This window comes from Gossypium raimondii, chromosome 1, assembly GCF_025698545.1.
Source record: "Gossypium raimondii isolate GPD5lz chromosome 1, ASM2569854v1, whole genome shotgun sequence".
NCBI lineage: Eukaryota > Viridiplantae > Streptophyta > Magnoliopsida > Malvales > Malvaceae > Gossypium > Gossypium raimondii.
The window spans coordinates 48,641,568-48,658,269 of NC_068565.1; the positions used below are offsets into that span (position 1 = coordinate 48,641,568).

The 16,702-nt window shown below is 33.3% G+C and overlaps 3 protein-coding genes across 6 annotated transcripts; 1 reads left to right on the forward strand and 2 right to left on the reverse strand.

Moving 5' to 3' along the window:
• Positions 1-2,828: 2,828 nt before the first annotated feature.
• Positions 2,829-6,726, reverse strand: LOC105786246 (transcription factor MYBC1). 4 transcript variants are annotated; one of them, XM_012612606.2, is made up of 3 exons: positions 6,559-6,726; positions 5,390-6,432; positions 2,829-3,265 (listed from the first exon to the last, which is right to left on the reverse strand). In XM_012612606.2, exon 2 carries the CDS (start codon positions 6,338-6,340, stop codon positions 5,402-5,404), a length of 939 nt encoding a protein of 312 aa, XP_012468060.1. In that variant the 5' UTR covers positions 6,341-6,432; positions 6,559-6,726; the 3' UTR covers positions 2,829-3,265; positions 5,390-5,401. The 4 variants fall into 4 exon arrangements, with proteins under 4 accessions (XP_012468060.1, XP_052490977.1, XP_012468059.1 ...); XM_052635017.1 differs by lacking the exon at positions 2,829-3,265 and adding an exon at positions 4,619-4,921; XM_012612605.2 differs by lacking the exon at positions 2,829-3,265 and adding an exon at positions 4,619-5,113.
• Positions 6,727-10,875: 4,149 nt separating this feature from the next.
• LOC105786247 (cytochrome P450 98A2) lies at positions 10,876-12,926 on the forward strand. Its single transcript, XM_012612607.2, has 3 exons — positions 10,876-11,398; positions 11,603-12,000; positions 12,082-12,926. Exons 1-3 carry the CDS (start codon positions 10,915-10,917, stop codon positions 12,724-12,726), a joined length of 1,527 nt encoding a protein of 508 aa, XP_012468061.1. The 5' UTR covers positions 10,876-10,914; the 3' UTR covers positions 12,727-12,926.
• Positions 12,927-12,953: 27 nt separating this feature from the next.
• LOC105786248 (uncharacterized) lies at positions 12,954-14,694 on the reverse strand. The gene is made up of 3 exons (XM_012612608.2): positions 14,224-14,694; positions 13,948-14,095; positions 12,954-13,597 (listed from the first exon to the last, which is right to left on the reverse strand). Exons 1-3 carry the CDS (start codon positions 14,608-14,610, stop codon positions 13,362-13,364), a joined length of 771 nt encoding a protein of 256 aa, XP_012468062.1. The 5' UTR covers positions 14,611-14,694; the 3' UTR covers positions 12,954-13,361.
• Between the last annotated feature and the right edge of the window lie 2,008 nt (positions 14,695-16,702).

Consider the following 16,702-nt stretch of genomic DNA (forward strand, 5'->3'; position numbering starts at 1 on the left):
TTGAGCAGTGTCTGTTGCCTTGGTCACAGTGTACATCAGCTGTAAATAGCTTAGGAAGATGTTGTAATCTGGTTAGGATAATATCTATATATATTACAAGTTTCTAATGTGTTTATACTGAAAAAAATTGACGTGGTAAGGAAAGTTTGTGGAGGGAAAAATTGTAACATAAACCCCTCCCCCTTTATATATAATTTTTAATTGCGCTTTGGAAGTTATATTTTTATAATAAATTTTTACAATTTATTTATATTCAATAATCCAACTTATGTTTTGATCTATCACTTTTGAGTCACCAAATATTGCCTTTGAACCGGTTGGGAAGGTTAATTCAAAAGCGAGGACACTCATAGACAGTCTAGACAATCTTAGGAAAATAATCCTTACCTCCTCACTTTTGAAATAGGCTTGTTATACCCTCACCCGGTTTAGACATGCGACACCACAAGAAGGTGATTGAGAGACATTCATAGACGGCCCTCAGCCTCACAACACTTAGATAGATGGTCTCCCACCTTACATCGCCACTCGAGCACCTCGTCCTCCAAGCCACCCACTTTTAGTTGGAATGCACTCATCTACATGGGGGACCACTAAGGGACTACAAAGGCGTGAACTACCACAGTGAAGGGAATGATAGGGCAGTACCATGCATGAAGATAACCTCACATACAACAGTCTTGTTGCCTGGCTAACCACACGCTCACCATATTTCAGGTTTGTTCAGTGACGTGGCATCACTGAGCATGAGACCTCCCCTCTATAAATACCATCTAGGATGACGAAAAAGGGATCGACCTTTTAGTCTTTCAACAATCTAAGCATTACACAACATTCAGTTCCTTCTACCTGTCTTTCTCTCTCCGCCTATTTAAGTAAACCAACTTTCCTTATACACTACCTTTTTTTTTTTTTTTGTCTCCTCCCTTGTTTGACACTTACATCAACAAAACTCATTCATAAGTAAGAATATTAATCTAAATTTAGAAGTTGATACAAACTTTTAAAATATGAACTTTATTCAAATTCATTTTTTAATTTAAAATATCTTTATTTATTTTTAATCATTAAATATCTTTTGAAATAAGCATTAATAAAAAGTGTTAAATACTAAACAAATAAGTTTAGTGGTCATAAAGAAAATAATTTATTTTAGGGTAAACTACTCGATTATTAATTTATTTTTGTTTTGGTCGTTGAGGTCTAAAAAATTCTATTTTAGTCATTAATGTTGTCAACATTTAATATTTTGATCACTCCCTGTTAAATCATTAATGAAATATTAACATAACTTTTATTGACATAATAACTAATTTAGTCATTCTATATTTACTGATTCTATCAGTTTAATCTTAATTCTAAAAATTTAACAAATTAACCCTCAACTTTTTATGCGTCCTATCAGTCTTAATTCTATAAAAAAATTTAAAAAACAAATTTATTTTTTGATAAAAATAAGTAAATTATTCAAAATTCTCTTCTCCACCTCCACTGTCACATTCTGTCCCTTCTCTACAACCATCTCTTCCTCTCTCATCTTTTCCTCCACCACCACCCCTTCCTCCTCAACTCTTCTCGGCATTTCCTCAAACACCTTTCTTTAAACCTCCTATTATCCACTTCCATTTCTTACACCACCCCTAAACTTGGTCCAGGCTCAGTACCTTTTGCGAGAAAGAAGTAATAGTGTGATATATGACTTGAAGAATAACTTTCTCCAAATTTTGCGTGTTTTCTTTCAAGTTAATTTGTTTTACATTTCTTTTAAAGAGGAATTCCTACCATAAACATCAAACACATAATAAAAATAGAGATCAACATGTATCGAACCCATTTAAGAGGCAAATACTATCTAAATGGACATTTTAGAAGATATGGTATCGATGTCAAGGCTTTGAGTATCGTTAACTCTGACCTACGTCTTATGTATCGATACCTACAGTTAAAATGATATGAATTCTTTTACACTCTTGGGTACATGAATTTAACATTGGATAAATGCATATATAATGGACAAATTAATTAGAATTCAATATAATATATATTTGAAAGGTATAAAAATATGGATTTATCGAATCCAAAAATATTTTAAAAATTACTAAATATGGTACATCCTTTTATCTTCATGCATCATTTATTTGATTGTTTTCATCTTTTATATTTCTTCTATTATCTTTCATTTTCTCCAAGCAAATCTATTGCAATTCTTTGCTTCTAGACCAACAAGATAAACTCCATTATCTTTTACGCCCTAAATTTTACTTTCTTTATACTTCAACCCAAAAACTTTTACAATAAAATTGACCTTTTGTTTTTAAAATGTATAAATCGTAACATAAAAAAAAATATTTTTGAATAATAAAATAGGTAATTCAGATTGACCATGAACAACCTCACCTATGATTAAATGAGAGACTAATTTCTTATAAATTATAGCTACAAGTTTAAACACTAATATTAATTCATTAATATATATATTTTTGGATGGATTTCCACTTTTTATTCAATCAAATATACCCTTAGTCATAATAACAATTTAAAGGTTGTATTGCAAAACATAACTTTTAGGTTGTCAAATTATATTTTAATTTACAAGTAAAATCACAAAAAATATATGCCTAAACCGGAATAAATCTAAATAAAGTTTACACACAAAAGGATTTATGTGTGGGACAACCTACACATGACTTAATATATCAAAGTTCTTGGAACCTCAACTTTATCATTTTAACCACGATTTAATGACACTTTCTCAGCTCAGAAAGTCTAATAGAATTTCTCAGCATTCATCCTTTATGATCCACTGCTACTGTCAAAGGTAGTCGGCATGAATTAACTTGATTCGAATCCCAAGTATGGGAGGGAATGGAATTGAAAATACTATAATTCAAACACCAAACTTACTGAATATCACCTGTACAAAGCAATTGAGCTAAGCTCTAGATTCTATTGCTCATCAATTTTATTCTTCGCCAGATAATATTTTGCATCCATGAACAACACACTTTCCCAAAATGACAAATATCAATTAAAATTTAACACACCGACTTCAGAATAACTTGGAATGCCCTACATTATCCAATATTCCAAGCAAAGATAAAATGTCTGGTTATTTGCATACTAGTTCAACCCTGAGATTATCATTACTCTGTTTCATGTGTTCTCCAATGGTATTTATGTCCTTAGCACTCGGCAGGATGCACCATTTCACCCATTGAGAGAGTGAATGAGATGTGGTAAACTTGCCATGTTCCTAGTCATGAACCTAGAAAGAAGCCATGAGTCTCTTAATGTGCTAAAGTTTGATTAAGCATAAAAATATTCATACCATCTTTAATCTATGAGTTACTTTTGTGGATTAAACAAATAACCCCTACGGGTATTACAATCAGGGGCAACATTTCTTAGCCAAAACTTCCAAATTTGTTTTCTGTTTTAACAGCAACGGAATACTAATGTGGCAAGGAAATTAGAACCAAGAAAAGGAAAAAATGCTTCTTCTAGGAATCCTAATCTCCGGTAAAACTAGCCCCAAATGTTATCGACCACTCTACTCTGCTGCAGTTAGTAGAGTTAATAATCAAACAGAAAAGTACAGCAGAATATAAAAGTTTCACTCAGAATTTATCCAAGTTACCTACATCAGGTATGATATGGAAGAGGCAAACAGTACATCCAATTCCAAGCCATTTGCAATACTAAATCCCCTACTTATCTAGTTTATTAAAAGAAAACACTGATCAAAGTCACCCTACCTATAAGAATCTAGCAATGTATTAGAATCAGATCACAAGTGCAATTAGAATGCGCATAACAAATTATACCACTGCCACCACTCAAAGACTAAAGTAAACAATCATGATCAATCTCAAGGCTAACTTTTAATGTGATCAACAACAACTTAGGTGACTACTCTAATCAATTTAGAGATTACAGGTAGGTACTGTGACCACAAGGAAGCTGATTTATAGAATCCATTATTGAAAATCTCTCTCCAGTTTTGAAATTTTAAAGAAATTATGAAGGGGATGTATACAGTCTAATGCTCTGCTTACTTGCATAAATAATTGCCTATAGTCAGAATTCCAAAATGTCACTAGTACCAGATAAATATCCTATTTATTACAGAAATGAAAGCACAGTTGGCCTAGAAATGAAGAAGCCCCAAAATTTAAACAATGATATGGTGCAGAGAAAGAGTAACAAAATGGCTCAATAAACATGGCTTGTGCACTCAGATCACAAAGATGCTTCACTTTCAATGCAACAAACATTGGCACCAAAATTCTTTCTCTAGTTTGCTTTACAACAAATGAGAACTGATTAGAATTTCATCAACTGCCTTCTTGTTTGTTAGATTTAAGATTTCAGACACAAATGACCGAGAATAAGACCAAAGATGGTATGTTTAAGCAGCATGCCAACAAATTCTACATCATTCTTTGATCAGAAATGCCGAGTGTTCTACTTAGCAGAACAGATTTATGTAATTCAACAACACAAGAAAAAGTTGCGGATGCTGTGAAATTTTAGCAGCTAATGTGTATGGGGATAAGACTTAACATCGAAAAAGTAACAAAAGCCAGAAATAAGAAAGAAGAAAAAAGAAAGTCAGAGATATCTGAAAGTTGCCCTTCATATCATAGGTCCAAAGTCTTCTATGGAGTCATACAATGTACAACAAGTACAACTTACCTCTACATAACACTGAAATAAGAAGAAGAAATGATTAACACAGAAGAGAATATAGGAAGCTCGAGAACCTCAATACCAAATGTAACAAACAGAACCACCAACTAAGATTGTCAACATTATGTCTTCTTTTCCCCACCTCAAGCTCAAAATTTAGTCATGTAGCCTCAAAAACCACCTTATTGGCTGAATGACCTCCCAAGCATGCAGTCTCTAAAATTTAAGTAAACTGAGATAATTCCCAGAAACCATTGCCACAAAGAAAACCAGATTAACTTGATACCAGCACACTGATGTAATTGCAAGCATGATAAGCCTAAGAACATATTCTCACTTAGAGAAACATCACGATTAATATCCATCACCAGAAGCTGACTGAGGACACAGAATGCCACTGGCAACTTAATTGCAGCCGTGAAGTCTGCAAAACTGACAATTATAAAAGAACTGACACTGCAACAGTGACTCAACAGAGTGTAGTAAAAGAAACAGACTAAGTAAACTACCTACAAGCTCAAGATGAAACTCAGAAAATTGAATTTCATTTCCAATTACCAGCACCCCCTCAGGATCACTTAAAAAAGCCAGAAAGAGAAATAACTACTAGCCAAGACTCTACATGATGAAACTTGAAGAAAAGGGCTAATTAAAATAGAGCAGAAATGTTGAATGATGAAAATGGGGTGTCAATGATTACCAAAGTTTTGAATCAATCATCCCCAGTAGGAAACAATGTAAGAACCTTCCTTCCACCATTCCCATTGGCTGATTCCAAATCTTCAACATAACTACTGGGAGCTTGATTATGCATGGGTGTCCCTCCGATCCTATGCATTGGTTGCTGCGTCTGCCTGCCTAAGAAGGGATGCTCGAATTGGCTATTTGGAGATGACCCATAATGCCCCATTTGTGGCCTATGATACTGAGACTGCAAATGCGGATGTCCTACTGCAGCTGCCACTATCTGCTGTTGCTGGTGATGATGGTGATGCTGCAGTGCTGGCACTGGCACGAATGGTAAGAAATGCTCTGAATTACCCCTACCTGGATGAAGAAAGTGTGGTGGAACAGGTGAGCTTGCAAACAAATGGTCTGTGGCTGGATCAGCCGAGGCACCTAATCCGGCACCCCCAGATCCACCATTGGCACCACCTCCACTACCACCAGATAAACCTTGCATTCTCTTCAAATAAAGGCGATACTTCTGCAAATGACTAGCAACGTTCTCTCTTGTCAAACCATCAACACTCATCAACTGCATTATAGTCTTGGGGACAGCGTTCTTGATCCCCAAATGAGCCACGGCATCAACGAATCTCTTGTGAAGCTGTGGGGTCCACACGAGACGAGGCCGCTTGAGAGTCCGTGCCGGCTCATCCCCAGCAGCCCCGGATCCCAAGTCCCCAGAATCAGCGGCGAATTCAGCTAAGGTAGGTTGAGAAGAAGGCTGAACAGCGGCGGAAGGTGGAGGAGGAGCAGGCTGTACTGAGGACTGTTGCTGTTGAGCATGGTGATGATTGGGGTTACGAATGTCGAAGGCCATAGCAAGATCAGGAGTAATTAGGGATTGGGAAAGAGGCATAAGCTCATCCGGAGATGGCAGCTCTTCCTCCCATCTAGAGAACCAATTCGAATCCTCTTCCCTCATAATTATTCACAAATTATAATTTGAAAACAATTGTAGTAATTAACCCAAACCCAAACTCAGACCAACAAATCAAAACCTCCTAATTCTGCTCGCTGCACCAACAATCAAACAATCACAAAATTCAGAACTTACATATTTATGGATTTATGAAATGCTAAAACCACAATTGCCTAATTAAAATAAAAAACAACAACAAGACTAAGGAAGGCAATACTCACGTAGCCAAGCAAAGGAAGAAGAAGAAGATTGGGGTTTGGTCGAGGGTTGAGAGCGAAAGACAGAGAGTGGAGGGAGGTTCGAGGTGGATCTTTGTTTTCTTTCTTTTCAGCTTTTATCAATGCCTACAGTTTCTCATGCTTTTCTTAAAATTCCTTTCCTTTTTTATTTTTTCATATTCCCTTTTTTATTTCCATTTTTAAAATATAAAAAAAAAATAAAAGGATAAACTGCACCCTTCTCACTTAATTATGCCTACCTTTTCATTTTGATCACCCAACTTTAAAATCTTATACTTGGATCACTGTTCTTTTGTCACCTATAGGGCCGTTTTTAATTGGTATAATAATAAATTTAGCTTCGATATTTATAAATTATGTCAAATTAATCCCAATTTTAAAAAATAAACTCTTAAAGTGTCAATTTGGTATAAATAAAGTGAATTTTAGTGCATGCAATGATATATAATATAGAGGTAACTATTCAATTATTAGGCCATCATTTTCTGCTTAAACCTTTTATAATAAGGATGAATAGTTTGAACTAAGAAAGAGATTATTTTTTTTTGGTGAAAGCAACTAAAAAGGGATTTGAATGTTGATAATTTCATCCTCCTCCTCTTTCTTCTTCTTCTTCTATTATAAATTTGAACAATTTCCATTAGGGCTTGGAATGGGTATATCAAATTTTAATAACTTTTAATTAATTATTTTAATTATTTATATTTATATTTATTATAATTATAATTATAATTATAATTTTTTTATTTTTAGAATCATGACTAAATTGATGCAAGGTATAAATCACCCAAAATATAAAGTAATAATGATATTATTTATTCACCTCTCTAAGATGTGAGATCTTATTTATTTTTAGTAAAATTAGCACACCCATCATCATGTTATAGGAATTAAAATTACATTTTGGAAAAATAATAATTTACATTCGATAACTTTTTTAAGAGAATGGGAATTGTTTTTACTTTTTAATATATATATTTAAAATTATTAATATATTATTGTTTTAGCCGATTGGGTCTTAGCTCGATTGACATGAGTATTATTGTCAATGCAGTAAGACGTAGTTTTGAGGGATTATGGGTAATTTTAGGCATTGTATAAAAAAAATACAGATATAATAAGAAAGAATTGTAAATAAATTACAATGATTGAAGATTCATGCATCAAACACACACTTCTCCCATTGTCTATTAGGAGAGAGGCACATAGCTTGCAAGGGAGGTAAGAACTTAGATGGAAAAAGAAAATTTGGTTACGTAGTTCAGATTACTTCTATGTCTATGGGATTTTACTTAGAGAGTTAATTCTTTATACTTTAACAAATACAAGCAACGATTTAAGTTCAACAGATTCACTTATATAGATCACTCTCCATTAAGGCTTTCTCTCTAAAAGCTTAATTGTAAATCAAGTGACTCACTTGAATTTACTTACAAAATGCACTAGAATAAAGCTTCTTATATGAGCAATGATAAGTGCTCTCTTAGTTGTTTTCTATCTAGTACAAGACAATTATATATAAGTAGCCACACCAAAAAAAAAAGTTATTCTAGTAAAGACTAAGATAAAAACCGAGATCTTCAATATATTCCAAAGTCATCATGATTCAATCACCTTAAACAAGAGAACTTTGATTACATTAAAAGACTTTGAGTAGATCCTTTGTGATTTGACTCTACACAATTGAACATTATAAATGAGCCATAGATAATTTTAAGGGGACACAAATACAAAACCCAACACGATTCTGGATCTAAAAATTGTCAACACAAATTATATAAATTTTGACTTACTCCAATTATAATGTTTTTAGAATTATATCAGTGATTGAACTGGTCAAGTCATTGGTTCGTTGATCCAATCAATTCGATTTAAAAATAATTAAAATTTAGAAAGGAAAAAAATAGTTCAACCGCTAATTTAACTAGTTTTTGAATTGATTCTATTGATTCATATCGATTCCTAATCTATCTAGTTCAAAATCATTCTCCAAACTAATACCTCAATCTATATCAACCGGACCAATCAATTTGGTCCAATTTAAACATCATCGATTAATACTCGCTCATCCATCCCATAAAATAAAAACCATCATAAGCCTCCAATGAAGTCCACTATAAAGTTTATCATGCACTTCATCTCCGAGTTGATAAAAAGGTAGAATAAACCCTAACAAACAAGTCCGGGGGATATTTTTGGGGCTTTAGGCAAAACAATAAAATGGGAATTTAGGTTCCTTAAAAGTTGGAGAAAAATTTTCTTAGACCTAGGGGCGAAGTCAGAAAAAATTTTTAGGGGGGCGGATGAAATGTTAATTTTTTATAGTCTATATTTTTATAATTTGTAAAGGATTAAATAATTTTTTTATAATTTTAGGGGGGCAAAGTACAATTTTACCTTTACTAATTTAAAATTTTTAAAAAAATTTTAGGGGCCTATATAGATTTTTATATTTTAGGGGGGTCGGGGCCCCTGTCAGCCCCCTAGGCCTTCGCCTCTGCTTAGACCCCTTAAAAGTTGGAAAAAAAAATTAAGGTTATGATCAAATCAGTTTTAGAGCTAAATCTAAGCCTTAATTTTTTTCTCGTTTGCTCGTAAAAATTCATAGATTCTATAATAAAATTGAATTTTTAATTAATATAACGAAAAGGAAAGAGGAAAATAAAAATAAGTATAATATGTAAACGATATAATATACAGATGATTAAATACGCATATAAAAATAAAATCTAGTAAAAGAATTACTTTCAAAAACCTTTTGATGTAAGAGAAAATTAAGTAAGAGGAAAGAGCCAATAGCTGCTTATTCTTCTTCTTTTCCTTATGTTTATTAATAGATTAATACCCAAAACTAATATAAAATAAGGTTACTTTTGTCTTGATATTTTGTAATTTTCTAATCTACATGGTAAAATAACTTTTCACATTTTATCACAAGGAAATTTGACATACCAAATATTTGAATCAATTTCTAACCGATTAAAATCTCCAAAAATTTATTACTTTTCATCATACCGAATATTACCTAAGTCTCGAATTGAGCATTGGGTAAGAGAAATTGAAGCAAAGATTTCTTTTCCTTTTTTTTTTTTGAACTTTAATCTCTTTATAAATTCTTATCATATCTGCTCTTTTTGATACAATACTTAGAATTATTCATAGTCCATTCTCAACTCTTATATAGGAGGATAATACGCTTCCGCACACTTGAACCCACGTTCTTTTCCTTTTTTTAAAAAAATTAAAAAATATTTGGGAGAAAATATATTATTCTAACTCTTAACTTTATCATAAAGATGTTAGTAACATATATTTCTCGTTGCACCAAACACATACCACTTTAGAAGCTCGACTCTAGTGCCCCTTGTATTGTTGTTTGGAGATTTTAACTTCAACAGAAAGGAACTGCTACGACTTAACTATTATGGGTAAAAACATTTCTTTGGTCCTTCTCAATTTCAATATTGAGAAAATTGATCTTTTTAAAAAAATCGAAGCAATTTAATTTCTGATAATTTCGAAAGTAAACATGTAAGGGGAATTAATTATGAAAATTAACATTTTCATTAATTGTACATAATTTTAATTGATATAACAACAAGCTAAGCCCTCGATATTTATACATTCATCAATTTGATCCCGATCCGAAAAAAAGTATAAAATTTTAAAAATTCAAAAAGAGCTCAATAATTATATATATATGGAAAATATTTAGTGACGGAATTTAAAAATTCCATCAGCAGAGTTAGGTTGATGACAAATGTATATAAGGTATGATAATGTTTTTTTAAATATATATAAAAAGAAATTGGATACGTGACTAATTGACAACTTTACTTGTGGAATTAAAAAGTGCATTGTCAATATATTAAATACTCACCCGTATATATATAATGTACAATTAATATTTCAAAGTTAATAAGGATTTAATTTCTTCGAATTTTTTAAGAATGACCAATTTGTTAAATATCAAAATTGAAAAGGACCAGAACGATCTTTTTACCAATTATTATGGTATGTAAACACCATGGGCTAAGGATTAGGAGAGCCCACCACCATCTCACCAACCATTGACTCCTGCCTCCCATTTTCTTCCAATTTCTCACCTCACCAACCACTCCAATCAATACTTGCATAACATTATCCACCCGAACCCCACTCCCTATCTTTCTGACGTGTCCTATTACCATTGGCCCTTCTCACCATCCATCTCAAATGTGCATGTTACTGTATCATCTCCCGTCACAAAACTTTGAAAAATCAACTCACCAACTCCCTCATATATAATGACCTCCTCCCGACCATTGTTCGATCCAAGTTAAATACAAAAATTAAAAAATGAGTCCTTTTATACTTGCCATCTCAACCATCGCCATCATCTTAGCGTACAAGCTGTACCAACGGCTAAGGTTCAAGCTCCCACCAGGTCCACGACGGTGGCCGGTGGTTGGGAACCTTTACGACATAAAACCGGTTAGGTTCCGGTGCTATGCAGAATGGGCAAGGGCCTATGGTCCGATAATTTCAGTATGGTTTGGTTCAACATTGAACGTGATCGTGTCGAATACGGAGCTGGCAAGGGAAGTTTTAAAAGAGTGTGATCAACAGCTAGCTGATAGGCACAGGACTAGATCAGCAGCAAAGTTTAGCAGAGATGGAAAAGACCTTATTTGGGCTGATTACGGACCTCATTATGTTAAGGTAAGGAAAGTTTGTACGCTGGAGCTTTTCTCTCCTAAGCGGCTTGAAGCTTTGAGACCTATTAGAGAAGATGAGGTTACTGCTATGGTTGAATCCATCTTCCTGCACTGCTCCAATCCTGGTGTCCTCTTCTTCTTAACCTCCATTTGTTTTTCTGAATTACAACATAACAATAATAATGTTGAGAGTATAATGTATTTCTAAGAATCACCCATTTTACTTAGTTTTATGTATGAAGTTATGCCTTCTAAAAGCTAAAATGAGATCAATGGCTAACTCTTGTATTAACAGAATATATAATCAATATTAATCTCCTGCTATGCAGAAAACCAGGGAAGGAGTTTGGTGGTAAGGAAATACTTGGGAGCAGTAGCATTCAACAACATAACGAGACTAGCATTTGGGAAGCGTTTTGTGAACCATGAGGACATAATGGATGAGCAAGGCCACGAATTCAAAGCCATTGTGGCTAATGGACTTAAGCTGGGTGCATCTCTAGCCATGGCTGAACACATTCCATGGCTACGTTGGATGTTTCCATTGGAAGAAGAAGCATTCGCCAAGCACGGGGCAAGGAGAGATCGTCTCACCAGAGCTATAATGGAGGAACACATCGTTGCTCGCCAAAAAAGCGGCGATACCAAGCAGCATTTCGTTGATGCCTTGCTTACATTGCAAGACAAGTATGACCTTAGTGAAGATACAATTATTGGACTACTTTGGGTAAGCATGTTGAAACGGAAGCTAAGGTAAACCTAATTATATGTTGTTTCACTAATGAATTGAATTGAATCGAATCTGCAGGACATGATCACAGCAGGCATGGACACAACAGCAATCTCAGTAGAATGGGCAATGGCTGAACTAATTAGAAACCCAAGAGTACAACAAAAGGCACAAGAGGAGCTAGATCTTGTTATAGGATCCGAAAGGGTGATGTCCGAAACTGATTTCTCGAATCTCCCTTACCTTCTAAGTGTAGCCAAGGAAGCACTAAGGTTACATCCCCCGACACCATTAATGCTACCCCACCGTGCGAATGCTAACGTCAAAATCGGTGGCTACGACATCCCGAAGGGATCAAACGTGCATGTTAACGTATGGACGATAGCCCATGATCCGGTTGTGTGGAAAGACCCTGAATCGTTCCGACCAGAACGATTCCTTGAAGAGGACGTGGATATGAAAGGCCATGATTTTCGTTTACTTCCGTTCGGTGCGGGGAGAAGGGTTTGCCCCGGTGCACAACTTGGGATCAATCTAGTAACATCCATGTTGGGTCATTTATTACACCATTTTTGTTGGACACCACCTGAGGCAATGAAGGTTGAGGAAATTGACATGCTTGAAAATCCTGGTTTGGTTGCTTACATGAGGACTCCATTGCAGGCAATGGCAACTCCTAGGTTGCCTTATCATCTTTACAAACGCATTGCTGTTGATATGTAATAAGTTTTATCTGTTTTATTATGTCTTTAAGTGATAAATCTTATCTGTGATTGGTCGGAAGAAGAAAGGACCAGATAAAAAATCTCATTACTATATAAACTTTAATTTCATTGACAAATTTATATAGTTTGTATATGGCATATTATCAATAAACAAATTTATATACATCCGTAATGAAAAAGCTTCGTTTTCACCAAACACATTATATGGGTCTTTAATGCATAATCTTTTGGAAGGAATAGATTGGATTATTCAAGTAAAAGTACCACGGAAATCTTTATATGAGTTGAGCTGTATTTTGTCTCCTCTACTTAAAAAATGAGCACAGTAATCCTTATACGTTAGATCAAAGAGCAAATTAGCTTTTCTGTTAAGCATTCCATCCATTCCTACTTTTAGAAAATAGTCCTTATACATCAGCATAAGGTACAATAGCAGTTATTTTGTCAGCCACACAAGTTTTAACAGAAAGAACTCATCTGCTCTTTGATCTAATGTTCAATGACAAATTTACCCATTTTTTGAATAAGTGGTGGCAAAATGCAATTTAAATCCTAAGACAGAGGCCTCCATAGTACTTTTACCGATTATTCACTATATATACCATATACAAAAGATGGATGCCTGTAATGACTTTATTCAGAGACCAAAAGATGGTCCTCAGCAGCTTTCAGAATTGGAAGCCTTACTCTTGGAGATGGAGCTGAAGTATGAGCAGTAGATCCATTAGGTCTTTGAGGGCAAAATACAATATACACAACTTGATCAGAATCCATTTCTAGATGATAAAGGTGCTGGCCGGCAGCATAGGCTCCGAGGAGAAGGTATGACCTCTCTGATTGTTCCATTGTCACACATAGATCATCACCACCTGGTTAGCCAAATGTTATAATTAGTATATCATTGAATCAAATGAAACGATTATTACAGGAGAGTGTCTCAAATTTTATTCCTTTTTACTTTTCGAAATTTAAAATTTTAATTCTGATTAAACGATAATTGTTAAATTCATTAAATTTTACAATTTTCGAAATTTAATGTGACAAGCATATTATCATATGTAACACCGTGTCAATTTGTTATTCCCATATATTATTCACTAAAAATTTAATTAATAGATAATAGTTACAGTTTAAGATTGAAATTTCAAATTTCGAAAGATGTACTGAGTTAGAATAACCTAAGTGTATTTAACTGCCACTATGTAAAAAAAAAACTCACAGGCAGCCAACTCAATTTGAGTGTTGTAAATGAAGTTGAGAACAGCAGAAATGTCTTGTTCAAAGTCATAGAAAGGTCCACCGTCGAAATCCATCTTTCTAAGTTTACACAGCCCCTCACCTAACTCCATCATTGCTCCTTTATGGTTCTGCATATATATAACAAGTTCCCATCATAGCTCCCTCACACACTGGTAGATGTTAAAATTAAGATAAAGACATGATGATGATGATGATGATGATGATGATGATGATAATGTGAAATTTGGGTTCCAACCTGGTTAAAAAGGTGGTGGAATCCAACAGCACATTGTAGAATACCATGAATGAGAGTTCTAGTGGGATCCTCGGCTTTGTTCCATAAGGCTTCAAGCAAGTCATGGCACTTATAGTATTCCCTTTGGTTGAAAAGGGAAACTGCCTCGTCAAAGCTATGGTTGTCGTCTTCTTCTTCACTGCTGGAGTAGCGATACCAGATGGCGAAGGAGTGTGTGTTTGTAGGCCACTTGGAATGTGCATAGATTGGAAGTGGAGAAAGACAAGTGTTGGGGTTATAGGTAGAGTTAGAGTGATGGAGGGGCCAAGAAGGAGTTGAGCGTGGAGGTAGATGAGGCGAAGAAAATGGGGAGAAGTATGTCAATGGCGGTTTGAAAGCAAGACCCATCTCTCCAGGAGAAAATAGGAGACGAAAGCCCTTTCCTTTGTGGCCTTGATCTCTGCCTCTTTAGATTTTGTTTTGTTTGTGTGGTGGTGGGTGGTAGTCAATCTTTTATGCAATAATACAGGTCGGAATAAGACTTGGATTAGCTCAAACTAGATTTTTAAAAAAAAATAATTTCAAATATATTATATTCGGATATAAATTTAAATATATAGAATTATAGTTTATAATGATTTATTTTAATTAAAATTATTCAAATCTATTGTTTCTAATTATGATTGTGATTTAGACCTGATTATGAGTCGAGTTATCCTTCTAGACTCGGTTCGTTCGAAAAGTGGAAGGCTTTAGGTAAAAATATAGACTCGAAAAATGAGTTTAGATAAAAAATAAGGTCGTTTTCTTAATAGACCAGGTCTTGGGTAAGATCTTTTTGGGGCTAAACCTGACACAACCCGACCCGAATTTGGCTAAAAGAAATTTTCCTGTTGCTATTGTGTAAATATTGTATAACTTCTATTTTATTATTAATTTTATTACTATTTTAGAGACATTTGCAACTATATTATTAGTGTTACTCAAGTATAAATATTTTTTTAATGTATTTTCAATTTGTTCGAAAATATTCATTTTTAATGTTTTTAGTGTATTTGATGTATTATATTTTTAATTTATTTTTATACAAAAAAATAATATAAAAAATTTTAATACGGACGGGTCCGGTTAAGCTCGAGTTTAACATTTTTTATTTGAGTCGAGTTTAGACAAAATTTTAGTCCCATTTTTAAGACAGGACCTAGAAAATAGGCTTAAAATTTTGTATTAGCCCAGTCCGACCCACACCCAACCTATGATCAAGTCTACTATGATTATACTTATTATTATACTTGTAACTTTAAATACCTATACCATCTATATTAAATTATTAAAATGCATTTATTTTAACAAAGTAATAAATATTAATTTAAAGTATTTTTATCTTTTTATACAAAATCTAGAAAAAAATTTATGCTTATAATGAGATTTGAACCCAAAATACCAAATATATGCTCTCAACTTTGTCGTTTCAACTAAAGTAACATTTCTTATATGTTATTTATAAACGCACCCATGTATTTTAAATACGTAATTTTGATACGTATATCCATGTGATAAAATTTCTACTCATTTATAATTTCTCTTTCAAATTTTGTTTAAACCAGAGTTTCACATAAATATATTTTTAAAATATTTTAATTTTTTATGTATAAATTTCTTAAAAATATCTTTATAAACAATATCTACTTAAATATCTTTATAAAATATCTTTATAAGAAAAGGTTAAAATATGCTTCAAGTCTCTGTACTTTTTGCACATTTGAAGTTTAGTCCTTCTACTTTTATTTTTAGAAATTTAGTCTTCTTACTTTGATTTTAAAATTCAAGTCCAATTGATAACTCCACTAAAATTTTCTACTAAATTTGTTGATGTGACATTTTAAAATTAAAAAATTCACTTGGTAAACTATGTAACAAAAAATGACGTTGTAATGAACTTAAATTTAACAAAAAAAAGTTTTGACAGTACTAACAATTAGACCTGAATTTTTAAATTTGAAAAGTTGAGGGACTAAATTCCTTAAAATAAAAAGTAGATGGACTGAATTCTAAATGTATGGATTTTTTTAGGGCATATTTTAACCTACAAAATAATAATAAATACATCCTCGTATTTCTTCCGGTTGCTGATGAGATATTTTGGTATTTGAACTTGACGTCAAGGTTTAAATTGGTACTTTAAAGGTTTTTTTTAGTTCAATTAGATACCTAAATTTGGTTTTACAATTCAAATCGGTTCAAATAACTAAGCACCAACCAGAAAGCTAAGTTCAAGTATCAACTTAAACCAAGAAGTCAAGTTCAAGTATTAAAATAGATCATATAAACTTTAGGTATTAAATTAAACGTTAAATCCATGTTTAAGTACCTAATTGGAAAAAAAACTTTAAGTACCAATTTGAACCCTGAAACCAAGTTCAGGTGCCAAAATGCATATTCACCCTATAAATTATTTTGAATGCAACAAAATTTATTTCATTTAAATTAATTAATTTAA

Bases quoted from the DNA above. Each gene is read 5' to 3' on its own strand.
- LOC105786246 (XM_012612606.2), bottom strand. From the start codon at position 6,340: ATGAGGGAAGAGGATTCGAATTGGTTCTCTAGATGGGAGGAAGAGCTG.
- LOC105786248 (XM_012612608.2), bottom strand. From the start codon at position 14,610: ATGGGTCTTGCTTTCAAACCGCCATTGACATACTTCTCCCCATTTTCT. The intron at 14,096-14,223 runs GTTGGAACCCAA...ATATATATGCAG, and splicing joins TCCACCACCTTTTTAACCAG to AACCATAAAGGAGCAATGAT. The intron at 13,598-13,947 runs GTGAGTTTTTTT...TTGGCTAACCAG, and splicing joins TCAAATTGAGTTGGCTGCCT to GTGGTGATGATCTATGTGTG.
- LOC105786247 (XM_012612607.2), top strand. From the start codon at position 10,915: ATGAGTCCTTTTATACTTGCCATCTCAACCATCGCCATCATCTTAGCG. The intron at 11,399-11,602 runs GTGTCCTCTTCT...CCTGCTATGCAG, and splicing joins CCTGCACTGCTCCAATCCTG to AAAACCAGGGAAGGAGTTTG. The intron at 12,001-12,081 runs GTAAGCATGTTG...TCGAATCTGCAG, and splicing joins CAATTATTGGACTACTTTGG to GACATGATCACAGCAGGCAT.